The sequence below is a fragment of the Salmo salar genome, chromosome ssa04 (assembly GCF_905237065.1).
Source record: "Salmo salar chromosome ssa04, Ssal_v3.1, whole genome shotgun sequence".
In the NCBI taxonomy this organism is placed as follows: domain Eukaryota; kingdom Metazoa; phylum Chordata; class Actinopteri; order Salmoniformes; family Salmonidae; genus Salmo; species Salmo salar.
Window position 1 is genome coordinate 23401373 of NC_059445.1, and position 24112 is coordinate 23425484.

General features: G+C 41.5%; 1 protein-coding gene and 1 long non-coding RNA gene across 2 annotated transcripts; one reads left to right on the forward strand and one right to left on the reverse strand.

The window, feature by feature from the left end:
• The first annotated feature begins 9957 nt into the window (after window positions 1-9957).
• LOC106602544 (endonuclease domain-containing 1 protein) lies at window positions 9958-12659 on the forward strand. Its single transcript, XM_014195215.2, has 3 exons — window positions 9958-10215; window positions 10860-11228; window positions 11559-12659. The coding sequence occupies exons 2-3, from the start codon at window positions 10869-10871 to the stop codon at window positions 12138-12140; spliced, it is 942 nt and encodes a 313-aa protein (XP_014050690.1). The 5' UTR covers window positions 9958-10215; window positions 10860-10868; the 3' UTR covers window positions 12141-12659.
• Window positions 12660-16254: 3595 nt separating this feature from the next.
• On the reverse strand, window positions 16255-20365 carry LOC106596719 (uncharacterized). Its single transcript, XR_001326746.2, has 2 exons — window positions 20238-20365; window positions 16255-18085 (listed from the first exon to the last, which is right to left on the reverse strand). It is a non-coding gene; the product is annotated as an uncharacterized lncRNA (long non-coding RNA).
• Between the last annotated feature and the right edge of the window lie 3747 nt (window positions 20366-24112).

Genomic DNA, 24112 nt, shown 5'->3' on the forward strand with positions numbered 1-24112 from the left:
ACTTGACACCATTCAAACCATTTGTCAAATCAATGTATCAAAACAACATTTTAGCTAGGTTGCAGAACATGTTCACTATGTATCCCAAATCAACCCCAGGACACTTGTTTTTAAGGCTCCAATTTGCCCTTTGATAGGCTAGGTGACATTTCCGCCATATATTATATAGTTTTATACAATGGGTGGTTTGGAATTCCCATTGTTAGCCAGACAAAAGTTATCCAACAACAACGTTGTGGTATACCATAGAGCCAATGGGACTCAACACCATTTCATCAATGCTGTCCCGTCTGTGCAAGGTATAACATTTTGTTCAAATAACTAGGCTGCTATACAGTAATATGAATAGAATAAACATTAATAGAATCATTGTCATATTGTTATTATTAATTGCTCGCTCTCTCTCTAGGAGGCTGGCACATCCCGTAGGTATACCAACCACTGCATCAAGATGACTACCATCCAGCAGCTCTCTGATGCAGGTCTGGAGGCCAGAGAGATCAAGGCTGTGAGCGGCCACAGGGCTGAAAGCTCTCTTAGGAGCTATTGGAATCCATCCACGGAAAAGAGGAGATGGAGTAACATCCTAACGGCTAGCTGCGTGCAAAAACATGGCAGTTGTTCCTGTGAAATGGCGCCCAGCTGCGCTTGAGACCCCGGGGTTAGACAGCTACTTCATTAATTGCACACTGAATGGAAATGTGCAATTCAATGTGTATCATAAATAAATAGATGTCCATGTTGTGAACATCGGGAAAAAATTGTGTGGTGTTTGATCCTTGGGTCACAGGTGCATAGAATGTTTCCTTGTCAAAATCACAGACGGGGCCTTCTTCCACACCCCAATGTGCTTGGTCATGAGAGAGGGCTTCAATGAGGACCAATAGTCACCTACAGGACATGATAACACACAGATTACTTTCTCAAACCATTTTGTGGTGGCATAGAATTTTCTCTACTTCACAATCAATCCAGGGGCAACATGAGAGTGTACACATTTAGTTTTAGCCCAGGAATACCACACTCAATAAAAATAAATCACTGGTTTTGCCTAGTCTAAATCTGCCAGACAGCGAATGATCAAGGACAAAATAAGTTGTCTACAGCACAAACAGATGTACGACTAAGTTATTGTTGATTAGTTGAATATGGGGTGACAAACTTTAAACATTTTAAATGGATGGCAACATTACCGAGGACCTGCAGCTTGTCGGGGTGCAGTGTGAGGAGAGCAGCAAATCAAATCAAATCAAAGTTTATTTGTCACGTGCCCCAATTACAACAGGTGTAGACCTTACAGTGAAATGCTTACTTACAGGCTCTAACCAATAGTGCAGAAAAAAAGGTGTTTCTGTGTGTGTGTGTGTGTGTGTGTGTGTGTGTGTGTGTGTGTGTGTGTGTGTGTGTGTGTGTGTGTGTGTGTGTGTGTGTGTGTGTGTGTGTGTGTGTGTGTGTGTGTGTGTAATGTAAAGAAATAAAACAACAGTAAAAAGACATTTGAAAATAACAGTAGCAAGGCTATATACAGACACCGGTTTGTCGGGCTGATTGAGGTAGTATGTACATGTAGATATGGTTAAAGTGACTATGCATATATGATGAACAGAGAGTAGCAGTAGCGTAAAAAGAGGGGATGGCAGGTGGTGGGACACAATGCAGATAGCCCGGTTAGCCAATGTGCGGGAACACTGGTTGGTCGGGCCAATTGAGGTAGTATGTACATGAATGTATAGTTAAAGTGACTATGCATAAATGATAAACAGAGAGTAGCAGCAGCGTAAAAGAGGGGTTCGGTGAGATCTGTCCTTCTGTGCTGTTTGTGAAGGACCCTCTGGAGCTCAGGGAGAACCAGGTAGACCCTCAAGCCCTCCACTCCAATGGGCTCCTCATACAGGGAGGGAAGCAGTGTGTGCTGGACAACAGCTTCAACCTAGTGCAATGAAAGTGGTGTGTGAATCGTCCCTTGTTCAAATGATAATGACAACAATTTAGAAGTATTTCAGCAATTCAATGTGCAATCAAAGATACATGTCAGAATACATAGGAATACGATTACATATCAATTTAGAAATATATTCACAAAATACCTCAGTCAAAACTTTGTCCTTTTTCGGCAGCTTCCGGTGAGACAAATCCAGGCCAGACTGTTTAGGTGAGGTTTGGTAATGTTTGTCACAACTAATAAAACCAATAAATAATTGTCAATATCTACGCAATATTTAAACCAGTATTCTTCGATAATGTAATATTTCAAACATAAGTCCATCATGTATTTGAACCAATATTAAATACTGTTACCTTTTATCAAGAAAGCTCCCATTTAAACATGATGCAGAAGAAAACATTTTGGTGATATCCCTGCTAATACAAGTTTGAGTAATCTTTCAGTTCAGTATTTGACCGTACATAAACAAAATAAGGAAATAACAACAACGGTAAATGATAGTTACTTATATCATACTTACTTCTGTCCTTTTTTCCATGATTTTGAATCACATTCTGAGATCCATTTGTCAATGATTTCTTCATCTATAGTTTGTTGTGTCACTTTGCCCACACTTGACCTGAGATCGTTAGACCTTTCTTCAGACTCCTGGGAAGATGACAATGTGATGCAACGTATCACAGCAATGTTAAGTACAAAGGACAAACTATGTCCTGTTTTGCTAACTCAATGTTTCAAACCCGAATTGTGTCCATACCTGACCAAGAGTGCACAACGCAAAGGAATGGTTTCCTCCAGCAAAAATGTGTTCCATTTTCTGGTCATCAATCTGGTCTGAAATGTTGACAAAAATTGTTGATGATCAAATTAATGTTATTTCATGTTTTACTTCCTATTTATTTTAGTTGAGTATTGAAATAAGCATTTTGTTGAGTTGACGTTTATTCAAGTTCGATCTGTTCTGAAAATGTGTGTACTCCGGGTAATGTTATACGATAAACTAATGTTTTACCTGGCAGTTCTACTGGGAGGGGCTTAGACTGACAAATCTTTACTCCATTTCCCAGCTGCCCTTGCTCTCCACACCCAAATGAGTAAATCTTGTTGGAAGGCCCCAAACATTTCTCAAATCAACAATGAATTGTTAAGAGGTCTTACGCTAAGATGAAAATAACCAAACAGATCCTACATCACAATTTTTGTACTGTCACAACATTTTTACAATTCCAGATCATGTCTAATAAGTGTAACCTACCTTCCACAGGCTATCTGAATTACCTTTAATCCCCAGAGTTGCCCCACTACTCGATGTCGTAGATAATCTCGGAGAGAGTTGTGTCCAAGCTGTCCATAGCGGCCTGAGCCAAATGTGAACACCACACCTCCCTAGAACAAAATCAACCCAGACAGTTATCATACAGTGTTTTCCTCTACGTTAATGACGACATTTCAATACGAATTTCCAGGGAACTAAAAACTACAACATTGAGACACCCATTTAAATAAATAATGTATGGTCCAAACAACATTTAGTTCAAATGATAGGGAAAAGTGTAATTATGTCAGACAGATATACAACCTTTGTCAGAACGGCAGTATGTTCTCCTCCACATGAAATCAAAACAGTCTTCTTCAGATTCAGGCAATCAACAGGAGCTGGGGCATGTCTGTCTACAGAAAATTGGGTTCATTTTATTATAAGTATTTATTTACAAAACAACACATACCTCATATCACACACATGACACAATATTGTTCTCTCTCATCCTGGTCAAAATAGTTTTTCAACTACAAAAAATGTGGTTCATAATAGATGAATCAGGGGTCTCCAGCTACAGCCTGAGAGAGCTACTGAATGGGAAGACTTTTGTTTAAACCCATCACTATTTTTATTTTACCAGGTAAGTTGACTGAGAACACATTCTCATTTACAGCATCAACCTGGGGAATAGTTACAGGGTAGAGGGGATGAATGAGCCAATTGTAAGCTGGGGATGATTAGGTGACTGTGATGGTATGAGGGACAGCTTGGGAATTTAGACAGGACACCAGGGTTAACACCCATTCTCTTACAATAAGTGCCATGGGATCTTTAACAACATCAGAGAGTCAGGACACCCGTTTAATGTCCCATCCAAAAGACAGCACCCTACACAGGGAAGTGGGATATTTTTTAGACCAGAGGAAAGAGTGCCTTCTGCTGGCCCTCCAACACCACTTCCAGCAGCATCTGGTCTCCCATCCAACAACTGACCAGAACCAACCCTGCTTAGCTTCAGAAGCAAGCCAGCAGTGGGATGCAGAGTGTATGCTGCTGGCAAACTAACACACCTGTTTCAAATAATGTACTGTTCATGGTCTTCGGTCTGGACCTTGATTATTTCAATATATTTAACAAGAGTTAACACATATGCTATTGTGTAATGTATACTGTACTTGTTGTGTCCCCTAGTCCCAGTTGACCGGCGGTGTTCTTGCCCCAGCCGAACACAGCTCCAGAAAGGGACAGAGCGAAGCTGTGGTCTCCCCCTGCAGTGATCTGAACCAGAGGGATCCCTGATAGAGACTTCAGGTGCCTGGGGGACACGGCTTTGGGCTCGTCCCACCCCAAACCCAGCTGACCGCTGGTGTTCTGATCCCATGTGAACACCTGACCATCTGAAAAGAAATCAGAAGTAAGCAACCATACAGTGAGAACATTGTACAGGATTACAGTTTTGAAAGGTTAGACTGTTTTGGTTAAGTTGCATTGTGAAACAGCGATTAGTGGTGTGTTAATGGTCATTTACCCTGTGTTAGTGAAATTGAATGCTGGTCTCCACATGCAACCTGAGTTACCTGTCGGTTACATAGCTTATCCAATGGTCTGGGGGAAAAAAGAAGAACGATGAATAAGATTAGTTGGCCCATTTGAATTGAATGACAATATTTTTTTTTTTATACTTTAGCTATTTGAATGAGGGGGTGACAATTTCTTAGGGTAAACTACATATAAATGTATCATTATGGAATGGAACCCACCTGAGAATATTGGCTTTGTCCAAGCAGAAAACCTGGCCCTCTTCAGACAGCAGAACAGCATGAGAATCTCCACAACTCAGAGCCCGAATCTTCTCCTTAAATTTCACACTCTCTAAAGCACATAAAACATATGATTGGGCAACTCAGGAAAATATATTATAGAAATTGATTGTTAAGGAGATTAGACCTACTCAGTTTCCCTGTGAATCTTCTCCCATCTTGGTCCTCTTGAATCCGTGCGACAAACACTAGTCTCCCATTATTTCTGATAAACGCGACCACACTGTTACTTGCGGACAGACCCTGAATACTAGATTTAAGGTGTATCAAATTAACGCAACTAATACCCGTTTTGGTCGTATCTAAACCATTAAGCTTCACTAAACCAAAGCCATTACGACTATCCTCTCCCCATGAAATCATTGTTGTGTTATATTCTTAAACAAGTCCATACAGATTCTAACACTTGAAGGAGAGGCACCTGCCGATGTGTCCGACTCAATGATGGGTTTATATGACCGCAACCAACCATATGACATACAGAAAGACTCATCATCAACAAAGCAGGAAACGAAGATGAATCTTGAATGAATCTCACGAACAGAAATCTAGGCCTTCATATGGATGTTTATAAAGTAGTCATGTGGGCCTAATACATAAACAGCAAGGGTGTTTATTGAGGACATAAAAGAAAACACGACTACAAACATAATTTACTATTTGGATTAGGCTACTTGTTGACACAAGGCCGAAAATTAAACGTCTACTGACATTAGCAGCCCAGTTATCTTGGAAATAGCTTACAATATATTGACACATTTGACACATGATAATGCTTGAAACATTACCACCCAGGTGATACATTGTATGTTTCTAACACTTATGGTTGAGATTTAATTCATATAAATATAAACTATGCGCATTATGACTTTCATTAACAAGTGATGCAGGCGTTACACAGACGTTACTAAGATGCTGGTATCATGTCATGTCAGGTGGTACGGTTGCCTAGACGTATATATGTCCCTTATCACCCCCCATAAGACTTATATATGTCCCTTATCACCCCCCATAGCTATCTAACTTGCAGCAGCAACAATGTTATTTATTATCATCCCATACAACAGTGCCTGTCTTGACTGGAGTAGCCTATTCTATTGGATTCGACAACACTTCCTGTAGCTACTCACACCAACGCTAGAATCACATGGGCTGCTATAGAATTAGCTATAACATGCTGGCGAAAATACCAGTCATTAAAATCTAGAGGTATTTAAATCTTCTCGAGTTGTCCGTTGGGATAATTATGAGTACACTGCCGTATCCCATCACTAGATTGAGGTACGTTTTCCCGAGCCATATGTCTCGTCGACTCCGCGCTGTCCTGGTCGCTGCCTAGCCACGTTCCGACTAGAGAGAGAATGTAATGAACGTCTAGTCGGATTCAGGCTAGGCTTCATTGCCTTCAGAAAGTATTCATACTTATTCCACATTTTGTTGTGTTATTGCCTGAATATAAAACATGTATAAAATATTTGTTTATTTCACCCCTCTACACACAATACCCCATAATGACAAAGTGAAAACATGTTTTTACAATTTTATTGCAAATTTATAGTAAATTAAACACATAAATGTTTAACTTACATAAATTGTCACACCCCTGAGTCTATACTTTATAGAATCACCTTTGGCAGCGATTAAAGCTGTGACTTTCTGGGTAAGTCTCTAAGGGTTTTCCACACCTGAATTGTGTAACATTTGCCCATTATTCTTTTCAAACTCTGTCAAACTGGTTGTTGATCATTGCTAGACAACCATTTTAAGGTCTTGTCTTAGATTTTCAAGTAGATTTAAGTCAAAACTGTAACTCAGCCACTCAGGAATATTGACTGTCTTCTTGGTAAGCAACTCAAGTGTAGATTTGGCCGTGTGTTTTAGCTTATTGTTCTGCTGAAAGGTGAATTCATCTCCCAGTGTCTGGTGGAAAGCAGACTGAACCGGGTTTACCTCTAGGATTTTGCCTGTGCTAAGCTCCATTCTGTTTATTTTTTATCCTGAAAAACTCCACAGTCCTTAATGATTTCAAGCATACCCATAGCATGATGCAGCCACAACTTAAAAATATGGAGCATGGTACTTAGTAGTGTGCTGTATTGGATTTTCCCCAAACATAACACTTTGTGTTCAGGACAAAAATGTAATTGCTTTGCCACATTTTTTTGCAGTATTACTTTAGTGCATTGTTGCAAACAGGGTCCATGTTTTGGATTTTTCAAATTCTGTACAGGCTTCTTTCTTTTCACTCTGTCAATTAGGTTAGTATTGTGGAGTACCTGCAATGTTGTTGATTCATCCTCAGTTTCCTCCTATCACATCCATTAAACTATGTAACTATTTAAAGTTACCATTGGCCTCGTGGTGAAATCGTTCAGTGGTTTCCTTCCTCTACTGCAACTGAGTCAGGAAGGACACCTGTATCTTTGTAGTGACTGGGTGCATGGATACTCCATCCAAAGTGTAATTAATAACTTCACCATGCTCAAAGGGATATTCATTGCTTGCTTCTTTTTATTTTTACCCATCTACCAATAGGTGCCCTTTTTGCATTGCATTGGAAAACCTCCCTGGTCTTTGTGGTTTAATCTGTGTTTGAAATTCCCTGCTCAACTGAGGGACCTTACAGATAATTGTATGTGTGGGATACAGAGATGAGGTAGTCATTCAAAAGTCATGTTAAACACTCTTATTGCTCACAGTGTGAGTCCATGCAACTTATTATGTGACTTGTTAAGTACATTTCTACCTCTGAACTTATTTAGGTATGCCATAACAAAGGGTTTGAATATTTATTGACATTTTGTATTAATTTATATATACTGCTCAAAAAAATAAAGGGAACACTTAAACAACACATCCTAGATCTGAATGAAAGAAATAATCTTATTAAATACTTTTTTCTTTACATAGTTGAATGTGCTGACAACAAAATCACACAAAAATAATCAATGGAAATCCAATTTATCAACCCATGGAGGTCTGGATTTGGAGTCACACTCAAAATTAAAGTGGAAAACCACACTACAGGCTGATCCAACTTTGATGTAATGTCCTTAAAACAAGTCAAAATGAGGCTCAGTAGTGTGTGTGGCTCAGTAGCCTGTATGACCTCCCTACAACGCCTGGGCATGCTCCTGATGAGGTGGCGGATGGTCTCCTGAGGGATCTCCTCCCAGACCTGGACTAAAGCATCCGCCAACTCCTGGACAGTCTGTGGTGCAACGTGGCGTTGGTGGATGGAGCGAGACATGAAGTCCCAGATGTGCTCAATTGGATTCAGGTCTGGGGAAAGGGCGGGCCAGTCCATAGCATCAATGCCTTCCTCTTGCAGGAACTGCTGACACACTCCAGCCACATGAGGTCTAGCATTGTCTTGCATTAAGAGGAACCCAGGGCCAACCGCACCAGCATATGGTCTCCCAAGGGGTCTGAGGATCTCATCTCGGTACCTAATGGCAGTCAGGCTACCTCTGGCAAGCACATGGAGGGCTGTGCGGCCCCCCAAAGAAATGTCACCCCACACCATGACTGACCCACCGCCAAACCGGTCATGCTGGAGGATGTTACAGGCAGCAGAACGTTCTCAAAAGGCGTCTCCAGACTCTGTCACGTCTGTCACGTGCTCAGTGTGAACCTGATTTCATCTGTGAAGAGCACAGGGGGCCAGTGGCGAATTTGCCAATCTTGGTGTTCTCTGGCAAATGCCAAACGTCCTGCTCGGTGATGGGCTGTAAGCACAACCCCCACCTGTGGACGTCGGGCCCTCATACCACCCTCATGGAGTCTGTTTCTGACCGTTTGAGCAGACACATGCACATTTGTGGCCTGCTGGAGGTCATTTTGCAGGGCTCTGGCAGTGCTTCTCCTGCTCCTCCTTGCACAAAGGCAGAGGTAGCGGTCCTGCTGCTGGGTTGTTGCCCTCCTACGGCCTCCTCCACGTCTCCTGATGTACTGGCCTGTCTACTGGTTGCGCCTCCATGCTCTGGACACTACGCTGACAGACACAGCAAACCTTCTTGCCACTGCTCGCATTGATGTGCCATCCTGGATGAGCTGCACTACCTGAGCCACTTGTGTGGGTTGTAGACTCCGTCTCATGCTACCTCTAGAGTGAAAGCACCGCCAGCATTCAAAAGTGACCAAAACATCAGCCAGGAAGCATAGGAACTGAGAAGTGGTCTGTGGTCCCCACCTGCAGAACCACTCCTTTATTGGGGTTGTCTTGCAAATTGCCTATAATTTCCACCTGTTGTCTATTCCATTTGCACAACAGCATGTGAAATTTATTGTCAATCAGTGCTGCTTCCTAAGTGGACAGTCTGATTTCACAGAAGTGTGATTGACTTGGAGTTACATTGTGTTGTTTAAGTGTTCCCTTTATTTTTTTGAGCAGTGTATATATATATATATATATATATATATATATATATATATATATATATAAAAACACAATTCCACTTTGACGTTAGGGTTATTGTGTGTAGGCCAGTGACCAAAAATCTCAATTTAATGCATTTTAAATTCAGTCTGTAACACGACGACATTTGGAAAAAGTGAAAGGGTGTGAACAATTCTGAAGGTACCGTACTGTAATTAAGGCCACAGGATGCGCTTTCTCTCAAACCAATTCATGCTCGTTGTAGCCTATTCCTTCTCATTTCATTAACTTTTCATTAACTTTTATTTCCACCTGAAGGCTTCTGGTTGGCTACTGGTCTTTTTATGGGGGGCACGTGCACTTCATAAAAACTACATTAAAGAGTCGAACTTTTATTAAATGAATCATTTGAAATGTAATGGCATAATCGGGTATGTAACAATGTCACATGGATATTTAAATTTAATTCAGAAAAAGCCTTTTCAGGGTTAAAATTGTCCTATACATTTTTTTTTTGGAAAAATGTATATTAAAACAAGTAATCGAATACTAACGTCCATTCAGATATTGATAACCGTGCACATGCCGAGCAGAAAAATATACATATTTATGACATAGAATTTGGCATAATGATTATGGATCTAGATTGCACGAAAAAGTGTGTGTGTGTGTGTGTGTGAGAGAGAGAGAGAGAGAGAGAGAGAGGCAGATTATGTACAGTATCTAGAGAGTAACAGGAAGTGTTTACTCTGAAACTACAGACCTCTGAGGGAGTGAGACAATTCAAAGGACTGTTAAACAAGTTCAGAAGGTGAGATTGAAAATCTAACAAATTATTTGGATATTCCATTTCTTATGGTTATTTCGAAAATCGATGCAATAGCGCAAAGTTCTCTGTGTCGCGCACAGCAAAAATTATTTCATACAAGGGAATGAATATATATGAGAGACTCGTGCCACATTCTTAACGTTATAAACAAAACTACAAACGAAGACAAATGAAGAAGGATATAGGCAGCTTACAAAACAATACTAATGTGTCATGCAATCAAGATATGCACTCAAGGAAATATACTGCTATTATCTGTATTTTTTTGAAACTGCACTGTCGGTTAGGGGCTCGTAAGTAAGAATTTCACTTGTATTCGGCGCATGTGACTAACACAATTTGACTAATACAAAATGAACAATATGTTTGGAGTGTAGATGAATATAGCATAATTAACCTTACAGCAACATGATCATTTAGCAACCTTTGACCAGAAATGAGAAGCAGGAAGTCAACCTCTAGATGGGGGGAAACTACAGTAAACAGGAACTATATTGTTTCAGGAACTTGGGTGGTTTTCATAACCTGATTTTGAGTTGATTCTAGTGACTAATTGTGACCTTAAGCAGTCATAATGTAAAGGTAACATTGCAATATAGATTAATCTGTGCTGTTTTTCTCCACAGGGGCACAGCATGGTGACTCTGTCCCTCTTGTCCCTCTGTCTGCTCCCCTTGTTGGCAGTCAGAGGGGAAGTGGCTCCAAATTTCGACAACTGCAAAGATTCTTTCTTCAAAAAGACACCAGTGTCTGGTCTGAATATAGCACTCCCCACTCCGATCGAGCCTGACACACAGGGCTTAGAGAATCCTGAGAAATGTCTCTCTGCTTACAGTGCTGCCTCTCCTGCATACATCTGTCAGAGAAACGGTAACCACTATTACTTTGCCACTCTGTATGACCGTGGCAGGAGGATCCCTCTGTACTCTGCCTATGAAATGGATATCAAAGGGGTCCCTGGCAGAGAGGGGTCCATAGTTTATTATGAACCACAGGTTTGCATTTTACATTTTCATTATCACCTTTTTTAAATGTCCTATAAATTCAGTGCAGCAGCCATTTAATATGACTGGCACAACTACAGAATGATGCAACACATTAGTGTAGTTTAAATATTTACAGTAGAACAGGACATTAGCTGTAGAGCAGGTTAGAAAACGATTGTATTCATGCAAGTAGCACTAGAAGGTACTATTTCGTACATTGTAATTTCAGACTAAATAGCAGTAGCCTAGAATACCAGTAATATATTAATGGGTTGTATTGGACTGCTACCACAAAGCTTGAAGTGGAGTGGCTAATTTGTAAATATTTGTATTTTTCAGCTTGTGCATCCTGACCTAACAATACAGCAAATGGATAAGAAAGGATCCTTGAGTGAGATCAAGAAATACAACCAAAACAATGGCTGCAGTGAACGCTCTCCACAATACCGACAGAACTACAAGCTGGGCTGGAGTCAGGCTCTCGATGACAACTTTGGCTCGTACGACCGCGGGCACCTAAACCCCGCAGGACACCATAAAGAAGATGCCTCCAAAGTCACCATGACCCATACCAACGTAGCTCCGCAAGACAGGAGGATGAACAACGGGCCGTGGAACCGGTATGAGACGAGGCTGAAGGATGTTTTGAGTGCAGGCTGTAGTAAGATGTATGTGGTGACAGGGGTGGTCCCAAGCAGCATGTGGGTAGACCAGAACCAGCGAGTCAATGTTCCGAGTCACTACTGGAATGCCTACTGCTGCACCGACAACAACGACAAACCTCTCAAGTCTGGAGGTGCCTTGGGTCCTAACACAGCTCAGGGTGTTGTTACAGAGTATACCTCTGTTACAGTCCTTGAGACTGAGCTTAGAGGGCTACTGAATGTTGACAACAATTTCAACATTTTTAATGGCTGTTAGTCCAATATAGATGTGGACATGTCTTATATATCTGGTATGATTGTTTTGGATTTTGAATGAATGCTTAGGCTATGATGTTTGTTGTTACTATTTAGTATAGGCCTACTGTATAATGACGTTTATGAACCTATAGATTATATTGATGTAGACCAGTGGCCAGATGTTTCACAATTTAGCTCACCTGATTCACCTATTCAACGGCTTGTTTATTAGTCGAGACAGGTGTGCTAACTGTGGAATAGTTAATATACAAGGAATGGCTGGGGGTCCCTGAGAAGAGGTTGAAAACCCCTGATTTAGGCGACATCAATATTTTAAACAAATCCCTGACCATAAATATTATCCTATTGATCAAATTTGTGCCTAAAATGTATTACAATTTAAAAACGTGACCTTAGTAATAATTATTCGTAAAGCGTATGTTTGATTGTTTGGTCACACAGAATTACGCTATCAACTCTTTGTAAATGCTTGTTGCTATGAATCTTTCACCCAATAAAGCTTGATTTGCAAAGCAAATTGTGGAAGGAGGAAATGTATACATAGACATAAATATGGAAATATTTTTCACATAGTGTTCGTGAACCGCTTGGTACTTTATGTCAAAAGACATCGGATGAAGGCAGCAAAACTGTGGGTGGAGATTGGGTCACTGTACACTTTAGTGGTCGATAAAGTGCATAAACTGGGAAGGAGAATAACAGGGTTTCCCAAACTCGGTCCTAACCCCCCGGGTGCACTTTTCGTTTTTTTGCCATCACACTACACAGTGGATTCATAATCATCAAAGCTTGATGATTAATTGGTTATTTGAACCAGCTGTGTAGTGCTAGGGTAAAAAACAAAACGTGCACCCAGGACCAGGTTTGGGAAACCCTGGAGTATAAAAGGGCTACATATCGGGCCACGATCAGTATGCAAATGTTGTGGAACGTTGCAGACAGAAATGCCATAGCATCACAGGATGAGGGGAGGACGGCTCATAATGGCTGGAATGCGGTGAATGGAATGGTATCAAACGCATTAAAACCATGTATTTGATGTGTTCGATAGCATTCCATTAATTCCGTTCCCGCCATTACTATGAGCCCGTCCTCCCCAGTTAAGGTATCACTGGTCGACTGTGTCATAGATAGAGATGCCTCGATTCATGACTCAGTTGAACAACTCAGTCGATTCTATTTCATTCCCATCTACTGTAATAAAAACGAAAACTGATTAGTAAAATGTGTATTGCATATTGTTGCTCTATGCAGTGCCATTGTTACACAACTCTTATCTGTCCAACTTCCAGAGTCTGACTCTGTATGTTTGTTCATTACATTTTGATTAATTGTATCAGGAAAAACATTGCCAACCCAAACTACGGTATGAGGGGGAAAAAAGGATACCTTTTTTTTGTTATTTCCTCCTCCAGTCAGGAGATTGATTGTACATTTATTTTGCACCACTTGCGCACGCGACGCGGGCGGTGTGGTCAGCATGTTAGGCAAAGGTAATGGACATGGTTCCTAATGCTGTGGATGAGCAGTACACTCAGTGTCGGGAGCAGATGCTGAAGAAGGTTGTGGAAGGGGGTCTGCTGGAAGAAGAACTGAAAGGCAGTATAGAGTATAGTTACGCCTGGGGGGCAAAGCAGTGTCCGGAGTTAATCCCGGGAGGCGTCAAGCAACATACGGCTGCATTGGTGGCTTATGGACATGGGGGACACGTGTTCAGAAAGATTTTCAACAATGCAGTGGAGACTCAGGGTGGGAATGTCAATGTCTATAACGGCGACTTCCGGTTCAAATCCCTCCACTTCCTGCTAATGGATGCCATGAGGCTTTTGAAGACAGAACTGCCAAACTGTGTTTCGTGTCTCAAGCAAAAAGTATGAGGCACAAGTAGGGTCAGAAGTGCGATTTGGGAGGTTTACCACAACCAGGGCCAAACGTTCCGATTCGGAGGAATCTGCTACAGACAATGGGATTCTTTTCAATGTCACTTCCTGCCCTGTACTCAACATTGCTGAGTACACTTGCTTCTCAGACAGCATTGATCACCTGATATCCCCAGCAGAGGTGTTTAGGGTGGCTGAGGTAAAGAATGTAATAAATAAAGATCACGAGTACAGAGAGATCGTTTTGACAAGTTCAAGGACTCACAGCATTGACAGCATCTGCAACTGTTACCTCTTCCCCAGGTGAGGCCAGGTTATGTAAGCGTTCGAAAAGATATGACAACATTAGGCTACCCAATAGGTGTAGACGACACAAGAGTCAAGTGTTTTTAAAATGTCTACCTTATTCTTTGGAGAATGAAAGTGTGTCTATGTCTGTTTGTCTCACCATATCTCCTACAAGTACGAATCCTCCATCAATCATCCCCAAAGGCTCCTCTACTCAATGGCTTGGCAGTAGCCTCTCTGTTCTTGTGGTTGTATCTCTCTCTATCTCCCTGATCACCAGGACTGATCATCTCTGATAAACTAAAGTGTTGAATGCTAATAGATGTGGTAAAGAAGTCAATGGAACGCAGACCGTGGGGGATAGAAGGACGCACATTCAACAAATCTGATCTAACAAAATAGATATTTGATGTATTGCAACATGCCTACAATGTGGTTACTAAAGTCTGATTTTGATATATTTGTCTGTTTTCGTTGCATAACATTTAGAAATAGTCCCTTTTCAGGTTTAGTAGAAGTGACTGCTAAAGGCTAACTCCCATTCACATAGACTGGTAGCATAGCTAGCATAGAGAAATCGACGGTGGTAGTCAGTCGGTTTTAACTGTAATGCAGTTTCTTGGTGATGATAACAACATGTATTCGGGTTGACACCCATATCAGCATTATTCTCAGATTTTTACCTCAACATAGTGTGAAACACATAAACAATAGCCTAAATGTAGGCTAATTTTGCTGGTGGCCATTGAGGAGATTCTGGATCTTTTCCCCACGGCATTATTCCCCCCATGCGTTTCCATGGCATTTCCATTGTCTTTGTTGAGTTCCATGGGCCTTTTTACCATTCTTAGCACTAGCCTTTAGGTCTTAGTTACAAGGTGTTTGCACTGACTCAATCACAGCTGAAGCCACACATGTTTTGGCTAATATTTCATCCTTATCCTGGAACCTGCATGTTGTGCAGGCTTTTGTTCCAGCCCAGCACCAGCTCACTGGATACAACTAATCAACCGATCATAAAGCCCTTGATTAGTAGAATCAGATGTTTTAGTAATGGACTGGAACTAAAACCTGCACACACTGTGTGACTTCGACCAGAATTGAAGAACAATTCATTTGAGTGTTGCCTCATTGAAGCACATGGGCGTTTCTGCAAAGAAGAGTTGAGGTCAAGCCTGCCTTACAACTGTGGTGCAAATATCAATACGCAGAGGTCCTGGTATAACTGACGTAACTTACACTGTTCTAAGAAGTTTCTTTAATTGTATAACTGACGTAACTGACTGTTCTGTGAATTATGGTTTCAAGTTGTTCACCCCTTTTTTTCTAATAAATGTGCCAGCCACTTGCTGGTTTTAACTATGCTACTCTGTATTATCTGTCATCAATACTCTCCTCTATGCCACACTCTGCTGCCTGCTATATAAGATAAACACAGAATGATCCACAAGCCATATTACTATACCCACATTCACTGAGTGTACATAAACAACCAATGGCACCGGAGGGTAGGGCTGCCGTCTTATCGGCTCTCAACCAATCATGCTATTTTGTTTGTTTTTTTCGCGTTATTTGTAACTTGTTTTGTACATAATGTTGCTGCTACCGTCTTTTATGACCGAAAAGAGCTTCTGGACATCAGAACTGGGATTATTCAACTCAAATTGGACGAGGAGTTCTTCTTCAATGAGTCGGACACGAGGGATATACTGCAGACACCCGACCAGGCCCCGATCCTCTGGATTCGCCAGGGAGAAGGAAACGGAGATCTTGAGGAAAAAGATCAGGGTGCCTTGCGAGGATCAGGCGACGAGTGGCTAATCTGCCCTTGCCTTCCATTCTGCTAGCCAACGTTCAATCGCTGGAAAATAAATGGGCCGAACTGAAAGCACGTATATCTGTTAGCAATTTATGTTATTTTTCAATAACAAACTCCAAAGCAAATCAGGGGGAGAAAATGTGGTTTATTCAGAGAGGACCATTCAACATGTTATGTTGGGAGTCAGATGTTCAGTCTCCCCTGTCCTCAGATTTTCCCCACGGAACAAAGGAACAGGATGCCATTTATAACCCCCCACCCTAGCCTGGGGTTGACCAATCAGAAGTCCTTGTAGGACAACTTGGCCAATGGCCAAATAACAAGTATCCCACTCCACAATCTGGTGAACACCACTGACACCCATCTCCAAAAGGACACGGTTGATGAATCTTATGATATCCCCTATCACGTAACCATTGGATTTTTAGCACACTTGATAACCTGGATGAGGATGAGAAAAAGAACCATAACTCCCACTATTGGAAGTATCATGCTCACCAAAAAACATCCCCATGTACCGAATGTGGAAGACAACCACATGACTAAGCCTAAATCATCTGGATTGGAATCATGATATTTAGCGCCATCAGTCCTGATCTTTTGGATTAGGTCAGTTATTTCCTCAGATTTATCAGGAATGTAAGTACAGTATTCAGCACCAGTAACAGCACATGTACCTCCTTATGCGGACAGAAGATAATCAAGGGCCAAACTATTTTGCATTGCCACAGTCCGAATGGCAACCATCTCAGCAGTAATTAACTCAATACTCTCAACTGTACTATTAGCTAGGATTTCCAAAGAGTTAGCCATATTAATAACTTCCTGTGCTATTTCAGAAATACCATAAGAGGGAAACGCAATTGCAAAGAATCTCTCCGTTTCTGTAATCACATGTTTATGATGGTGTAAAAAAGGAGAATTCACAGAACGTCTTACATACAACATATCCCAAATAACACGACCCTTACTAACACGACCCTTACTAACACGACCCTTGCCACAACTTTGGTAACCAGGAATAGGCATATGATCCACAGATAAACTAAGTCCCATTTGGAGCTATCATACCATTATTGATTATATTACCGAAGGTACTGGCATCAAAAGTATTCCTAGTGAAATTACTGAGTCATTTCAACAGACATTAGACATTCCGCAACCTTAGTACCGTCACAGGCAGATAGTCTGATCACACTAACTCTGTCCTATTTTGACAAACGCGTCCTGGTGCAGTTGAGACAAGTTCCAAGAGAGTGACCTATTAAAACATAACCACCCAACAGGGCATGTGTAATAACTAGGTAAGGTGGTCGCTGATTAGTGTCATTGGTCTCAAATGAAGGAAGGTACTGCAGAACTAGGTACTCTCGCATGTTGATTCTCAACGTTCTCACCCAAATTAGTACCAATAATCTCCTTATACCAATTAACATCTCTCCATATACCCAACATTTCGCTCTGGTTTTAAAGGAATATCCCTTAATGGAATACCTGCCCTTGATGTGAATGGAGCATATGTACAAATCCAACAACTACTTTGAGGGACTACTGTGGCATAATGTAGAAAGAGAGCTAGAAACGTATTGATGCCCGAGTGTCCCTCATCCTGCTGATGCATCTCTGTGTTAGAAATGGACACACCACCCACATCCTGTATTAGGAGGAAACTCACAGGGAACATTATTTCAAACATCTTTCACTTGTCTGCAAGACAATAATATTCAATCGTCCTATTGAAGAGGTAATCATTCACAAAGTCCTTTAAAAGTGACCAGCTCTTCCACGCTGGTATCAGTCCCACATAGATAACTATTAGATATTATGTTCTGACAGTCTGCAGGTAGTGAGGAATTCTCCTTCCGTTCCATTGGCTGCACTTCACCGGTGATCTTGTATTGTTTCAGGTACCTTCAAGGGATATCGCTGCAGCCTCAGACGATAGATTCACATAACCTGTAACGAAGGGGGAAAAAAGTGAAAGTAACATGTCCTGGTTTCAAGAGAAATTGGTATTTCACAGATTTCCCTAAGTAAGCATGTCCCAGTTTACAGGAAAACGTTGGACATTTCACCTAGATATCCCTAATATGATGACTGTGGTATACAACTTAGAAGCTTATCAGGTTCTGATCATCTAACTATGCTTCTTCACCCAAGATTGGCCCCCAATTGCTAATCAATCAGTTCTTTACTCTCCAGGCTCCGCTTTGTCATCAAAATGGACAACCTTACAATGAATGACATGTACCCATCGTGATTTTCCCTGGACTTTTACCGCTGACCTTGTTAATAGCAAAACTTGATAAGGACCTTCCCATTTTGGCCCTAATGTCTCTGTCACATATTTTTTTACCATCACATGTTTTTTTTACCATCACCCACTGTCCTGACACTATGTTATGTCCCCACTCGGGAGTTATTTCCCATTAGAGAGTTGTATGCAATAGTTAAGCATTGTGTCACTCATAAAGTGAACGCCTACTTTTCTCAACTCTAACGTGCCTGGTATTATCACATTGTCCATTGTAGTAACTACCCATTAACTACCCATGCCCAGCCTGCCTCACACCTCCCCTCCACAATGCTTGAACCGTCTGTGTATAAGATAAACTCAGGCTTTACCAACACATGACTCTATAAACCCATCAGAGAGCTAATCCAAAACAACTCACAACAGTCGTGTTCAAGTAACGTGGTATCTGTAGGATACATCAGAGTAGCTGGATTACATGGTGTCTTTTCAACTATACCCATGTCCCATAGATCTTTAATCACTACTGTAGTAGCGTCCATAGCTTCCTTGCTAATGGGATATTGTTTTGTGCAAGGTGGAGCAACACCTGTGGTTCCATATCCAAAGTTTCATATCTGTCTTCCCCCACTCCTGTTGCTCTCATCTTCTTGCCCGTGTACTGAGGACATATATGTTTTGCATAAGATATTGAAATACAGTGAATTCAGCACCCGTATCTACTAAAAAAATCTACTGCAAAGTTGTTAACAACATCATATTCACATATATTCCATCTGATTTCATATGTTCACCAGCTGAGATGGGATGTAGGAGGGAGTCTATTAGTTTACCTCCACCAAACTCTGCTGCTGAGCTGGAGAGAGCTTCTTACATTTCTGCTCAAGCATTGTGTCATTGGGGCTGTTGTCTTGATTCCATCTTCCCTTAGACAGACCCTTCTTCTCCTGGCCACTTCTCATAAAATCACATTTTCTTTCCCAACATTCTCATTGCCAGTGACCAGAAATCCCGCAATAATAACATACACCAGGTTTATTTTTTACTGAACGAATAATGTTGGTTTCACTCGGAACCTGCATAAATCTGATAACCACGTCTCGTGGATGCTTAAAAGTTGTTGACCATTCATCCAACTGTTTTGGAGATGCTGATTTGTGTGATCACTGTCTCTCGAAGTTTGTCTTTACTTCCTTTTACAGCCTGTGTACTGGTTGGCCTAAGACATCGTTCGTCACTGCTGTCAGAATCTGTTGACTCAAAAACAAGCAGTGCCGACCAGTTGCTTGAAACCTGATCTGCCTTGCCCAATTCAGTGTGAGAGGGAACAGAGAGGCCACGGGTGGGGGTCACGTCTGACTTTTTCACCCGTGTCTCCTGCTCTACTTTGAAATGATTATAGATAGTGAGTTTCATGTTCACATCCGGAAGAGCTGTTCCACCCTTTACCAGAGTGGTTTTCTCACTTAACAATAACATTACATTAACGGCAAACGTGATATATATATATATATATCTTTTTAAGGACCCAAAACCCTTCTAGAACACAAATTGTTTCTGTAGGGCCTGGCTACCCATAACTTATGTTCACTCAAAAAGCTTTCACCCCCCAAAAAATGCTTCTCAACTAACAACTCACTTCTATACAACAAGAAAGTTTCACAAAAAAAAACCAGAGGCCTCAAACCTTTTAATGGAGTAAGGACTCCTACCTTTTAATAGAGTAACAAAGGACTAAACACTGTAATATAACAAAGGACTTGAACACTTATACATCACAGATACATATCACTCATTGCATACAGTATTTTAACATGATTTGGTTCTTTTAAAATGATATTGGTCTAGACTCACCCAGCAATTCTGCCATCAATCAGGATATTAAGAGTTGAATCGCCAAAGTGTGTTGTGCACAGCCTTCTTTCCTCTGGATCAACACACAGTTGATAAGTCTTTCTTGTTGTTGTTGTTCAGACCAATTCATCCGGTCACGGAACCAAGTGTTAGCAATTTATGTTATTCTTCAATAACACAAACTCCAAAGCAAATCAGGGGGAGAAAAATTGGTTTATTCAGAGAGGACAAATCAAGATGTTATGCTGGGAGGTAGATGTTCAGATGTTCAGTCTCCCCTGTCCTCAGATTTTCCCCACCGAACAAAGGAACAGGATGCCATTTATAACCCCCCACCCTAGCCTGGGGTTGACCAATCAGAAGTCCTTGTAGGACAACTTGGCCAGTGGCCAGATAACAAGTATCCCACTCCAGACTCAATGTACAGACCAATGGAAACGTGACCCACGTAGCACACGTTGCTCTGAGTTCAGGAGTGACATTCCACAGATTCTGAACAGATGTTGAACTGACACCCAACTCCTATTTACAATTCGCTATTGACCATTAGTACTCTAGTTTTTAGTCCTCTCAAACTCTGCGTTGTGTATTTATCTTCAAAATATTCTTAAATATCCTACCAACGGGACATTAAAAACTGTAATATCTTATGTTTCATCGAGTCGTGGTTGAACGACGACATTAAGAACATACAGCTGGCGGGTTATACACAATCGGCAAGACAGAACAGCAGCCTCTGGTAAGACATGGGGCGGGGGCCTATGCATTTATGTAAACAACAGCTGGTGCACGAAATCTGAGGAAGTCTCAAAGTTTTGCTTGCCTGAAGTAGAGTATCTCATAAGCTGTAGACTACACTATCTACCTAGAGAATTTTCATCTGTATTTTTCATAGCTGTCTACATACCATCACAATGCGAGGTTGGCAGTAAAACCTCACTCAATGAGATGTATTCCACCATAAGCAAACAGGAAAACGCTCATACAGAGGCGGCACTCCTAGTGGCCGGTGACTTTAATGCAGGGAAACTTAAATCAGTTTTACCAAATTTCTATCAGCATGTTAAATGTGCAACCAGAGGGAAAACATTTATTCTAGACCACCTTTACTCCAAACAGAGACGCGTACAAAGTTCTACCTCGCCCTCCATTTGGCAAATCTGACCATAACTCTATCCTCCCGATTCCTGCTTACAAGCAAAAATTAAAGCAGGAAGCACCAGTGACTCAATCTATAAAAAGGTGGTCAGATGAAGCAGATGCTAAACTACAGAACTGTTTTGCTAGCGGGATTCTTCCAATGGCATTGAGGAGTACACCACATCAGTCACTGGCTTTATCAATAAGTTCATCAAATACGTCGTCCCCACAGTGACTGTACGTACATACCCCAACCAGAAGCCATGGATTACAGGCAACATTCGCACTGAGCTAAAGGGTAGAGCTGCCTCTTTCAAGGAGCGGGACTCTAACCCGGAAGCTTATAAGAAATCCCGCTATGCCCGCCAACGAACCATCAAACAGGCAAACCGTCAATACAGGACAAAGATCGAATCGTACTACACCGGCTCCGACGCTCGTCAGATGTGGCAGGGCTTGCAGGCTATTACAGACTACAAAGGGAAGCACAGCCGAGAGCTGCCCAGTGACACGAGCCTACCAGACAAGCTATATAACTTCTATGCTCGCATCGAGGCAAGTAACACTGAAACATGCATGAGAGCATCAGCTGTTCTGGATGACTGTGTGATCACGCTCTCCGCAGCTGATGTGAGTAAGACCTTTAAACAGGTCAACATTCACAAGGCTGCTGGGCCAGATGGATTACCAGGATGTGTACTCTGAGCATGCGCTGACCAACTGGAAAGTGTCTTCACTGACATTTTCAACCTCTCCCTACCGGAGTCTGTAATACCAACATGTTTCAAGCAGACCACTATAGTCCCTGTGCCCAAGAAAACTAAGGTAATCTGCCTAAATGACTACCGACCTGTAGCACTCACGTCGGTAGCCATGAAATGCTTTGAAAGGCTGGTCATGGCTCACATCAACACCATTTTTCCAGAAACCCTAGACCCACTCCAATATGCATACCGCACCAACAGATCCACAGATGATGCAATCTCTATCGCACTCGACACTGCCCTTTCCCACCTTGACAAAAGGAACACCTATGTGAGAATGCTATTCATTGACTACAGCTCAGCATTCAACACCATAGTGCCTTCAAACTCATCACTAAGCTAAGGACCCTGGGACTAAACACCTCCCTCTGCAATTGGATCCCGGACTTCCTGATGGGCCGCCCCAGGTGGTAAGGGTAGGTAACAACACATCCACCACGCTGATCCTCAACACGGGGCCCCTCAGGATTGCGTGCTCAGCCCCCTCCTGTACTCCCAGTTCACTCATGACTGCACGGCCAGGCACAACTCCAACACCATCATTAATTTTGCTGATGTCACAACAGTGGTAGGCCTGATCACCGACAACGATGAGACAGCCTATAGGGAGGAGGTCAGAGACCTGACCGTGTGGTGCCAGGACAACAACCTCTCCCTCAACGTGATGAAAGACAAAGGAGATGATAGTTGGACTACAGGAAAAGGAGGACCGAGCACGCCCCATTCTCATCGACGGGGCTGTAGTGGAGTAGGTTGAGAGCTTCAAGTTCCTTGGTGTCCACATCACCAACAAACTAACATGGTCCAAGCACACCAAGACAGTTGTGAATAGGGCACCCCAAGGAGAGGTTTGAAAACCCCTGACGTAGGCTACATCAGAATACATTTTAAAAATCCCTGACCTTAAATATTATCCTATTGATACAATTTGTGGATCAAATGTATTAAAATTTCAAAACATATATTTTGTTATTATTCGTTTGCTTGTTTGTTTGTTTGGTCACACAGAGTTGTGCAACCACGTCTTTGTGAATGCTTGTTGCTATGAATCTGTTACCCAATAAAGCTTGTTTTGCAAAGCAAATTGTGAAAGTAGGATATGTGTACATCGACATATTACAGAATTTTTTTTTACATGCTGTTGATGAACCTGTTGGTATTTTATGTCAAAAAAGATTGGATGAAGGCAGCAATACTGTCGGTGGAGGTTTCTTTGGTCGCGTTACCCTCTAGTGGTCTATAAAGTGCATAAACTGGGACGGAGATAAAAGGGCCACGGTCAGTTGCAGACATAAATGTCATAGATAGAGATGTGGTGATTCATGACTCAGTCGAACAACTCAGTCGATTCTATTTCATTCCTATCTACTCTGATAAAAACCAAATCGGATTGGCAAAATATGTAATGCATATTGTAGCCCTATGCAGTGTCATTGTTACACAACGCTTATCTGTCCAACTTCCAGAGTTTGACTCTGTATCTTTGTTCATTACATTTTCATTTATTGTACCATGGTAAAACAACAAAACCATTGCAAGGTTTGGTAAATCTGCACTAGGCCCAATGCCAACCCAAACTTGTATTATATTTTTATTTTTATACCTTTATTTTAACAGGGAGGACATATTGAGACCTAGGCCTCTTTTACAAATGTGCCCTGTATATACAACATAAATATATACTTTATACCCAAACAAATATATAGATAGATATACATTAACCTTTTGATACAGGATGCAGTGATGAGTCTCAAAACTGTCATCTATAACAAAACGAAGGGTTATATGGGAGATGGCATCCAAAGGTTTAAGAGTAGTAGCAGCTGATAAATAATATCACCATAATCAAGAATAGATAAAAAGGTTGACTGAATAATCTGCTTCCAACTGCTTAGAGAAAGGAACGATCTGTTTCTGTAGAAAAATCTTAGCTTCTTAACCAGGTCATCTATTACTGAACAAAAATATAAA

Coding starts and splice junctions, on each gene's coding strand:
- LOC106602544 (XM_014195215.2), top strand. CDS start 10,869: ATGGTGACTCTGTCCCTCTTGTCCCTCTGTCTGCTCCCCTTGTTGGCA. Junction 11,229..11,558: donor TAGTTTATTATGAACCACAG/GTTTGCATTTTA, acceptor TGTATTTTTCAG/CTTGTGCATCCTGACCTAAC.